The 12,425-nt window shown below is 22.8% G+C and overlaps 1 protein-coding gene across 1 annotated transcript; it reads left to right on the forward strand.

The window, feature by feature from the left end:
- Window positions 1-12,425, forward strand: LOC105361412 (multiple inositol polyphosphate phosphatase 1-like). Its single transcript, XM_011498589.1, has 9 exons — window positions 1-115; window positions 6,264-6,442; window positions 9,054-9,185; window positions 9,998-10,191; window positions 10,257-10,376; window positions 10,531-10,678; window positions 11,073-11,283; window positions 11,481-11,690; window positions 12,018-12,425. The coding sequence occupies exons 2-9, from the start codon at window positions 6,274-6,276 to the stop codon at window positions 12,262-12,264; spliced, it is 1,431 nt and encodes a 476-aa protein (XP_011496891.1). The 5' UTR covers window positions 1-115; window positions 6,264-6,273; the 3' UTR covers window positions 12,265-12,425.

Below are 12,425 nucleotides of genomic sequence, written 5' to 3' on the forward strand. Positions count from 1 at the left end.
CAAAGGTAAAATAATAACGGTATCGGAAGGAAACGAAAGTTAAACAACAAGAAAAAAGTGATTCAGTTTAGCGGTTCGTCAGGAAGTGTAACTGAATCGATTTTATTTATTGAAGGTATGGTAACTATGTTACATTTAATTTTGAAAAAATGCTGTGATGTAATTGTGTAATATTAGTACTTATTAATAAAAATATTGTTCAAAATCTAATATTCTTTCATACCATTAACAAATTTTATATTAAACAAGAATAAATATCATAAGCATATTTTATTAGAGAAATTTATTTGGTCAATATATTTTTTTGGAAATTATTTTAATCATTGTATTTGTCTACGTGCCTGTGTGCGTATTCATGAATACAATATAACATTTACAAATAAATATAATTGACTTTTAATTACAATTATATTTTGATATAACTATAAATTTTATATTTAAAAAATTAAATATTATTTATATTCGACTTAAATGTCTAAAGCACTAAGTTTGTAATTAGCTAATGATTTTTTAAATATTTTATCAATTCACGTTTATTTTTAATATTATATTTGTACTTAGAATTTAATTTTACAATAATTGTATATATTCAAACATTTAGATTATATAAAATCTTATATAATATTATTTTAAATATTATCTTAAAATATTTTTTTGAATAAATTTAGATATTTACAAAAGTATGTATTATATTACTATAATTTAGGGAAACATATTGTTATTAATGCTACTCATTGTAAAGACAATAAATTCTTACAAGTAATTATAAAATTCTAACAAATAAATTATACAATACTTATAAATATAGAAATTTTAATATACGAAATTAATATTCTACTTGCTATGTATACTCTAATTTCCGGCGTTGAAAGCAAGTTTCTTTTATTGTCTACACAAAATTAAATATATGGTAATACAATTCTCAGTATATTATAAAATCGCTAGCAATTTATACGAAAAATAAAGTAAAAATTATGAAAAACTACCTACGTTAGGATATAATAAATAAAGATTTTTGTCGCAATATTAACGAAATGCATTATTTGTTACTGCGGTATAAAAGATTGTAATCTTTGTAACTGTAAGTTGTAAGTAACATAACATTTATTTCTTTAGAATTTTTTTTTAAATGAATAGTTTTTTTTTAATCACGTACATGCATTGAAATATAATAGTACTTACTATATTTTTATATAAACTGATTATAACTGTGTTTGATTTTTTTTATAGTTGAGCATAAAATATCTTTAAAATTAAGATACTTTTAATCCTAAAACAATTGATGAAATCTTTATAAAAAATCTTAAGATAAGTTAAAAATGATTTGAATACTATACTATTAAAACATAAAAGTTAAGTCTGGTAGTTTATCTAAATTTGATATCGGACCAATATTTGTTTATCATAACATAGTTCGAATAACATATTGATATTATTTATACTCATAATACTAAATTTCAATGATATTAAATGATAACTATTATAAAAGTATCGATTTAATATAAGTTCTTTATCAATTAAATTGAAAGTAATGATCATTTATTGTGAAAGAAATATTCAATGGCAGATATTACATCATTATTATGCATAATTTAATGTAACAGTAATTTAAATAAATTAATAATAATCTAAAAACAATAAGTTCTGTATGAGATAATGTTTTAATAAATATTATACTTTCATGAAAATCACTTTACATAGCTTTCATATCGTTTTTAAACCATAATTAAATTACTATTAGAGTCATAAATCAGCCGAATAATATTGCTATAAAAAGTAGTAAATCAGTATACATAAAAATACTATCAATTCTAATGTATATTTGTCAAAAGATGACAACTCTTTGGATTCTTATTTTAGATTTTTGACATATCTCAATATTTAATAAATATTGAAGTTATCGATATAATCGGTGTCGGTAAGACTAGAAATTAATGTACATTACACGGCAAAATATACACATAGAGAATCATTTAATAAGTCATAAACACATATACGAGGTCAACGTGACAAGCCACTATCGATTTTATGTGAGTCTATCACTCTATCAAACTTCCGACAAGCCTGTTTATCTCTATTTACGTGTCCACCAGGCGTCTTAAAAAATATTAACTAAAAAACAAGGGACTAACGAATTAGGTACAAGAGAAAAGATCAATTGGACTATAACGTAGAACTCGGCGCGCGTCTCCATAGAGGCAAGACTACGGGTCATTGACTTGTTCGACGTACGTCTCTATGTATGAGCAGGTCGCGACGTCCTTGGACGAACGCAACGATAATGCAGCCGAGTGAGAGTAATAGCTTTTCGACCTGGAGAACAGAGTTGCATATTGTAGTACACGCCCATCGTGAGGAATTGTACGCACGGAAGTAAGATCGACTCGGTCTTCCAGCAATTCTATTTCACGTGTGCGATAAAAAAACTATTGGCGATATCTACCTTTTTTCTTTTTTTTTTATTCGCCCGATATGCAATGAAGGGTTTATCGATAGATGAGCGACGACCGAAATTGAGAGGCTAATAAAACATTTTCTTAAAAGCGTTTATAAATGAGAATTTTAATGGAGCTTGGAAGTGAAGGTTAATTTATACTTAATGTTGTAATTATATTAAATTTATAGACGAGAGTTTTTCAGATAAAAATGTTTCGATTAATAATTTCACCCTCGTTTCTCATCCTCAATCAATATATAAAATAAGCAAAAAGTATCCACGTTTGTGGCAATATTGATTATCAATGAATTATTAATTTTGACGTTATATATTTGTCTCCCCCCTCCCTTTAAATGCAATAGCATCTAGAATCTTTTTAAACTAAATATTATATATATATATTAGATCATTTAATCGTGTTTATTCGAATTAACTCACTATTTTTTAATTAAAATACACAATTACTTGAATTCTATGATTATAAATATATTTATTTCTTTTATAGAAATTTTTCTGTAAAAATAATTAACTTAATTGCTACATTTAAATGTTTTTATAGTTATTATTTTTATACTTTCTGAAATAAAACTTTTTATGAATAATTAATTTTCAATTCAATAGTCGAAGCATTACTATTATGCTTCTCTTTTCTAGATGTCCTAAATTTAATACCAAATAATAAAAAGTGACGTTTTAGAAACGCAATAAATAAAAATATATAACTGTTTTAAAAAGTAATTTAATAAGTTTTGAGTAAATAAAATATAAATTTCTGTTCATCATTTATAATTAAACACAACTTAATAGATTTTCTAGTTCAATAAATTAATGAATGAAATCTAACGAATATAAAAAAAATCTCTTTGCATTTTTATAATGCACTTTTTGAATTCATATAATTTTCAAAACGAATAATTAGTATTGTCTATATAATACTTAACAACGAATAATCACTTTATATTTCTAATACAAACAGCTAAAAGTCATTATATGATTAAATTTCAATTATTATTTTAATTCTCTGCTAATGTTATATATAATATATAGATAAATAATAAATAATTGCAAATAAAACATACGATAAGAAAAATGACGCAAATATGTCTAAGTATTATTTATAACACATTAAATAATAATTTAAGAAATAGAAATATTAATAAATTGCTTGTCTTATTTTGAGATTACTAATTATAAATGAATAACACGGAAGGAAATTAAAAAGACATAAATTTTAATATAGAGATTTTATATTTAAAAAATGCAAATTATTAGTTCCTTTATTTTTTATTGAAATACTTTCTTTAGTGCTATAAACAATACACATTATTAACATTAACAAACTCTGTGTTGCTAATTTTTGCTAATTTTGTTTCATAATTTTAATTTTTATTCATTTTATTTTGTTAACATATATTTTTAAAAAATTTTACAAACTATTTTAATTTATTTATTTTTCATCAATGACAAGATCTTTCACTCCAACTGCCCATTAATATTTTATTCATTCTATTATAGAATAAATATTTAAAACTTTTATTTTTCTTTTAGATTATTCTATACAATATATTTTAATAATTGTAAAATAATTGTCGATGAAATTAAAGAGAAATAAAATTCTCCTTTAAATATTAGTCGATACAATATATTCACATTTAATAAATATGCAATAATAAACAATTTTTAATATTATTTCATTGACAAACACTTTAATATCATTATTTTCTATTAATATAAATCAATAGAATGTTGTCTATTGTATAGATCAATAGAATATGTTCATTACACTTATTTTCAATGTAATTATACATGTTAATTAAATTCTTGCTTAGATGACATTTACCATATTTTTCTCCCGAAGTGTCAAAATACATATCCATGTACTGTTCCATATTATATTATGTGGTTCTTACATTAATAAGTAGAATTATTAATAATCAATGACAAAAGCGAAACTGTTTCATTTAAATTAGAGATCCAGCGATGAGATCCAGTGCTCTGTGTAAAACGCTTGTGTAACAGAAATGGAAGAGCGCGCAACGAATTTCTTATGACATAAACGTTTTGGACGGTAAAGTGACGGTGTGCTGAGAAATCGATATCTTCTACAAATGTTATACAATCAAAACACGAGTCCATTCTTACTCGTTTACATGTTGTTTCGGAAAAAAGACCGACGATTGAGAGCAATTATTATAATGAAACATTTCTCAGTTCATTACGAAGGCATTCATAATCAATAAGATATCTCGATTTTCTAATGGACGATTTTTTTTTGCTTTGAGAAATAGATAATTTGAAATAAGTTCTTAATGAAACGAAATGTTCATAATACTCGATGTATCATGAAGATGAATAATACGCAAACGGAAAAATAATGCCACAGTGTTGTTTAACACGTTTTGCATGATGTATATATAAAAATATGTATACGCCATATGCGACATAAAAGATGTAATACGACATGATATCGAAGAACAAATAAATGAACTTTATTATGATTATTATCGTAAACGTTTTCGTTTATGTTTGACTCATTCTTGCAAAATACGTCCTTTAAAAAAGTCGCTGACAATCATTTACAATAACACACTTTCAGTATTTACATAAGTTTTATCATAAACGTGTATTTAAATAAATATTTATTTGTATGTTCTGATTTGAAAAATATCAAAAAGAAAAAGGGTTAAATAATAATTTGTTATAAGTTTATTTAAGCACGCCGGAACTAATTTTTCTTCATAACATAACAGGAATTTGTACTTATGTCCGTTGATCATTTATAAATAATGATAAAAATATTAAATTTTCTTTTTAATATGTTTTAAAAATTTCTATTTCACGATAATAATACAAATAATGATATAATTATTTAATTCACTTCTGACGAACTCTTTTAACAAAAACAAATATCATTTTAAAGATATCGCTTTTCGCAAAATATAATTTCTCTTAAAATTCATTATCTAAATATCTAACAATTTGAATAATTAATTTAATGTATGAATTGTAATTTATAGTAGTGTTTAGAATTGTAAATTACAAAACAAATTATATTTTGCATTATTTAAAAACTGTTTACCAAGTATAGAGCCTATATATATATAGAATATTATATAGTGTATATATAGTATGTATATAGTGTATATATAGTAAATAATTTACATTATTCATAATATGGTATATAATATAGTTTATATATATATATATATATATAGAGTAGTATAATATATATATATATATATATATATATAGAAATATATCTTTGAATACAATATATGCAGCAATATATACAAGCTCATAGAATAAAACTGATGAGAATCACATAATCTTAACATTTTATGATGTAGTAGTACCATTTTATGTGTGTAAATATTTGACATATTAGTTTTTAAAAATTAAATAAAATTATTGCTATTCATACGCATTCTAACTCCACAAATGTATTAATATTATATAGTTAAAGTCTCAATAATTTTAGATATAAATAACATTTTAATTTTAATTCCTTTGTTCTTAAGGATTTTTTAATTTAATTAAAATCAATTTAAATTTTTCACAATTTCTGAAAATCTCATATATTTTAATTTTAAAATATACATAATTATATACATTTATTTTACATTGGTATTTTTTATTTATTTGGTTATAAATAGTATACAATTTCAAACAATCGTAAGAGAAGCTTAATTATTCATTGTTTATTATAATAGTTGAGTATCAATTGAATATTAACTGACTGATAAATCATTAAAAATAATTCTTTTATTATTTAATTAAAATTAATAGTCAAAACATTTAAAGTTATTCATATTTTTCAGATTTTTAGCTAACGAAGGATGAATTTGTACATTTTAGTACAATTCAGCCTTGGTGCTCTACTATCACAGGTTACGGCACGAGAAATAGATTACTGCTACACTTCTGACCAGGATCCTTATCTACTTATGGGTACCAAGACGGCTTATCAATTCGTTCAAGGCAGATCTCGATTTCCGCCTGTGTCGAGTAGGTACTTTCCTTAATTGGTCGCTCAAAAATTATAGACCATCATATGATATCATAATTTTTTAAATTAAAGTATGTAAATCAAATATTTATTTAATTTTCATTTCTGCTCTAAGGGGACAAGTACATGAATTTTTGTACTCATGAGAATGCACCTTCAAGACATTGAAACTTAAGAGAAATGTGTGAATATTTGTTGAAAATAGTATAATCTGGAATTTTAGTGATTCACCCAAGTATTAATAGTGTGAGATAACTAATAGAATACATAAACGTTACGATTGCTTAAAATTAGTTACCATTAAGTTAAAAATATATGCATACATTTGGTCTTTATTAAAATTTTATGATTTTTTAACCAATTATATTTACCATATACAATTATATAATTTCAACAATATAATTACAATAATTGCAATAATATAATTGTGTCATTATATTACTGCATAATTCTGTGATTATATAACATAAGATTTGCTAATGTTTTAGTAAATATATATAAATAAGTCATAATAATAAAAGTGATAGTAATAAAAGAAAATATAATTTTCAATATATGATGAATGTACGATTGAGAATAATTATATTTTCATTCTCTATTTTATTCGTATATAATTTAAAAAATATATTTTTTCTAGGTTCTATAAATCTATAAATTATTTAAAAAACAAACGAAATAAGTATTTCATATATACTGATTTCTTTTAATTCGTTTTATATTTAAAAAAATCTTTTTTGAATTAGTTAAAATCATTGAGACTATATTGCAACTACTGTTATTCAGAATGTAAGCTGATTTAATAAAAATATGTCAAACGAATTTTATGCTTTTGGAAAATTTTATTTTTGAACTATATTTACATCACAATTCGGTATTATAAATAATCAAGCTTATCTCAAATTAATTTCAAACCAATTAGGCTTAATTAAAAAAAATTCTTTTATGCTTGCATAAACAAATAGTATAATAAACATTCATATATATACCTTATTCGAATGAATAGTTATGTAATGCTTGAGAAAACAAAAAATGTATACATAATTCTGTATATGTTAAATATTTAAAAAATTCGTATGTTATAATATATAAAAAGATATTCTGTTATAACATTTAAGAGATTATTGTGTTATACTTTATAAAAATATATACCTTAAAAAATAAATGTTAAAGATGAAAAAAAGAAAGATATAGTACTTTTGTTATTAATAGAGATTCGTAATGAAGACGATATATTTCGTAGTCATCGTACTCAAATTATCGTTGAGGTATCTATATCTATTGAATTTTTCGGCAATTAACGCGTATTATAATTATTATAATATCATTAAATTTAATGATATATGAAGCAATACATGATTAGATACAGTGAAAGTGAGATTATTATATTATTATATTATATTATATTCTATTATATTATATTATTAATTATTATATTATATTAGTTAAAGATTAATAATCTCACAATGCAATTCGTGTTCTAAATAATATCTATAAATTATACATAATTTACATATACGGTTTTTGAAATTATGATTCATTTACAAGATACAATAATTTCTTTCTCAACTTATACATAATTATATTAATGATGGAATATAAGGTAGATCTTCAAGAATTACCGACACAACAAAAGGTTAATAGCTTTTGGCGGTTGTTTTATTAAGTGAAATGAATACGTGGTATGCGAAAGTGGAACATGACTAATTTGTTTAACTATACAAGCAAATGACTAAGAAACTTCATTATCCTAAAGAAAATTATAAGAACTTTATATTATATAAGTATTTGTAAATATAATAAAATTGTATTTATTCTAAAATAATTATACACAATATTATTTTTATTGTATTTTATTATATTTTATTACACTTTAAATTTAAGAGATGGAAAAAGTAAATTATAATTATTAATATATAAATTTAAAAAATTACATGATTTATAGAGAATTTATTTTCGGTTGTTGATTGTTTAAATATTATATTTCCTTATTTTTGCGCATCGTGTTTTGCGTATTCCATAATTAATATTCAACTCAATGTTTATTATGTAAATATATTTTAATATTAAATAGTAAACGGAAGTAATATCATAAAAATTAAAAAATTTAAGCAAAGGACGAAATTTATTTGTATGTCAAATCTTATACAGAATTGATGATATTGATAATATAATATTCATGATAGGCTAAAAAAATAATGGAATATGTTCGAATTTACATAAATAAAGTTTTAAACATCATTTTACATTTCATAAAATTCTATTTGTGATTTTATTACCTAATAAAACTGTCTAATTATAGTTTATACTATGTATGACAATGAAAGTGAAAAATATTACATTATTTTTATAAATTAAGAATATATTTGCAATATTGTAAATTTAATTGTAAATATAATTATAAATTATAACAAAATAATAAAATTACATATTGCAATTATATTTTAGCTACTTTATTACGAAACTATCGTAGGCCATAAAAAAATTAATACCAAGAAAAAATTAATTATTTCTCATAATATTTCATTATTAACCATAAAATTACGAATTACTTTAAGGAAGATAGTTTTAATAGTCTTTATAAATTTTAATAATATTTTTACTATGCTTTAGATTGTTCACCAATTCAAATATGGATTTTATCAAGGCATGGAACTCGATATCCTGGAAAAAAATCAATCGCACCATTATTAACACTTTCCCGACTTCGAGATCAAATTATCTATAATCACGAAAATCGAGGAAGTATGTATATATAGTTATTATATATAGTATTCAATGATTTACATTTAGAATTCTCTGATTAATTGAAAAGAAACATTATAAATTTCTTTAATTTCATATAGCAAAGTTAAGAATGGTTTTGTAAGTTATCCCTAAATAGCTAAAATTACGTAAGCTCTTAAATTACGGCAAAATACCATATGCTGACCTACTCACAATTTTATGCTTCAAGAACGTGCCATGACTACCAATATAAAGTCCGTGACTACATGATTATACAATTTAAAGAAAAAACTTTATTGATCTTTAATATATTTCTTTAAATATATTCATATTTTTAATAATTTTTTTTTCTAATGAAAAGTATAGTAAATTTTAACAAATTGAATTTATAAATTTTGATAAAATAGTGTAATAATTTAGACTATCCATACAAATTTTATGTAAAAAAATACTTTTTGTATTATTATTTCGATATACACATATTATTAATATTCTTAAAAGTATTTTTCATTTCATGAGAATTTTACAAAATAATTTATAAAATTATAATTTTAGATATTTAGCAAATATCACACTGAAAATTATTCATAATTTGAAATACATATATGTTAATATGATGATTTAAGAGAGGTGAATTTAATCCAATATTTAATTCAAAATTATGATTAACGATTTCATATACTTACTTATTTTATTATGAATATAAATTACACAAATATATTGGATTATATAATTTTTTAATTTTAAAAACTATATGTTAAATTAATTTCTTAAATACTATGCTCCTTTAACAAATATAGATATAAATTTTTTTAAATATATGTTCATAGATGGCCGATTATGCAATAATGACTTTCAAGCTTTAAAAAATTGGTATCCTTATCCAAGTTTAAATGAAACTTTTGCCAATGAGTTAACGCGACAAGGTGAACAGGACATGCGACTACTTGCTAGAAGATTGCAAAGCGAATTCCCCGATATTCTCAGAGCAGATCCACAAATTAACAATTACCAAATATATAAGGTATCTCTTATTTATATTATCTAAATTATTACTTTTTAATTCTAATATGATTTTAAATATTTCAGTTTCGTTCTTCGAATACTTCGCGTACACGAAAGAGTATGGAAGCTTTTATGGATGGCCTTTTTAATAGTAGAAACGCTGTGCCCAAAGAATATACGCCATCCAATGATTCTTTACTGCATGTAAACATTTTATACGGATTATTTTACAGATGATTTTAAAACAATAACAATGTTTTTTAAAAAATAACAATATTTCAATTTTATTGTATTATTAATATTATTATTATTATTTACTCAATAATGATACAAACAATATAAAATATATTTCTTTCAGGCAGATAAGAATTGTCCAGAATGGGATAAAAGCTACGATACAGACCATGTTAATGATGAATCAGATAAATTTATCCTTGGAACCGAATATCAAAATCTTATTCAAAATGTCAGCAGTCGACTTGGTTTTAGTCATAATATTAATAATGGTAGATTTAAAAAATTTGTTTTTAATTTTTATTCTTATTACAAATTAAATTAATATGCAGAATTTTTGTCTTTAAAGTGATATGTATATATATCTATATATCTATATATCTATCTGTATATATATATATATATATATATATATATATATATATATATATGACTTAACATAGAAAGTTATCTATAACATTTAATAGTTTATCATAGATAAATACATGATGTATTCAAAATAATTTTTGTATTTTTCACAGTTTATGTCGACTGATGATTTAACCCTTTTTTTTATCTTTCACAAACTTAGAATTGCTATTGTAACTTTTAATTACGTGTTCTAATTCAAAATTAAGAATAATATCTTTAATGACATAAATATGATGAGCAACGAGTTTTTTCCAGAATCGATTGGATTGATGTACGATATGTGCAGGTATGAGAAAGCGTGGGAAATTAATCGCTTATCAATTTGGTGTTCAATTTTTAATAAACAAGAATTAAAGATTTTGGAATATCTCGAGGATCTTAATCATTTTTATTATACTGGTCCCGGACGAGAAATTAATAAGAAACTGGGATGTCCGCTTGTAAAGGATATGTTCGAGCATTTTCGGTAAGTTGAGGAAACGAAGCATTAAATGTGAATTAAAAATTTGTTTATATTAGCATATACAACTTATAGCTGTCTTAAAAATTCATTTAACATTAAGTTTTTTATTTTATGAATATACATGTATATAATAATATTTATTTAAAGAATACATGCAAAAAATTTAATAAAAAAAAATTTATGTGTATAATTTTTTGTAGTAATTTGGAAAGTGGACACGACGAAAATGAGCCAAAGGGAATTTTTTATTTCTCTCATACGGTTACTCTTCAAAACTTCATGGCGGCATTAGACATTGACAAGGATTCGACACCATTATTGGCTAGCAATTATCATTCCGTGACTAGAAGACATTATCGCACTTCGATGCATGGAGCGTTCGGCACTAATATAGTGGCAGTTTTCTACAGGTACAATTTGTTACTCCACTTTACATTAGAAATTCATCAGTTATTACTAATTAAATTAATAATTAAAATACTAAAAAAATTACTAATTAAACATTATTTGCAATCACAATAGACTAAATTGCAATTAAAAAGTCTTATATATTATATCTATTATCAATAGAAAATTTATTTAATAAAGTTTAATTGATAAATTAGCATTTTTCTTTCTAATAAATTAAAAATGATAATAATAGACTACTAAATTTATTATTATTAAGCTGATTTATTAATTAACAAATAAAATTTTTGAAATCTGAAAATTTATTTTAATTTTAAATATAATTGCAGATGCAGTGATGTACATTCACCGAATAAAGTTATGTTCTACATAAATGAGATTCCTCTACTTATGGACGGCTGTAAAGTTGGATTATGCGACTGGGAGTTTTTGAAGGAAAGATTTGGCCGAACTGCCGAGGAATGTAACCTTAATTTTTGTTTTAATCCAAATGATGCTTCTGTTTTTAATACTTATGGATTCGCTTACATTTTTATTATCATTCATGCAATTTTACGCTCGCTTTTCTATCTGTGATGTGAATCTATATAGATACTTAAATTTTAATATGCACTGTAAATAATATTATACCACATATAAATTTTAGACGATACCTATATTGTAGAATTCCAATCGAAAAAATATCATTAAAAACATTTTTGTGCGCGTGCTTAATTTAATCGCTATTATCGTTATTT

Source organism: Ceratosolen solmsi, unplaced genomic scaffold (assembly GCF_000503995.2).
Source record: "Ceratosolen solmsi marchali unplaced genomic scaffold, CerSol_1.0 scaffold10, whole genome shotgun sequence".
Classification (NCBI taxonomy): domain Eukaryota; kingdom Metazoa; phylum Arthropoda; class Insecta; order Hymenoptera; family Agaonidae; genus Ceratosolen; species Ceratosolen solmsi.

Excerpts from the sequence above, each read along its gene's own strand:
- LOC105361412 (XM_011498589.1), top strand. The coding sequence starts at position 6,274 with ATGAATTTGTACATTTTAGTACAATTCAGCCTTGGTGCTCTACTATCA. Across the intron at positions 9,186-9,997 it reads TAATCACGAAAATCGAGGAA|ATGGCCGATTATGCAATAAT; the intron begins GTATGTATATAT and ends ATATGTTCATAG. Across the intron at positions 11,284-11,480 it reads GATATGTTCGAGCATTTTCG|TAATTTGGAAAGTGGACACG; the intron begins GTAAGTTGAGGA and ends AATTTTTTGTAG.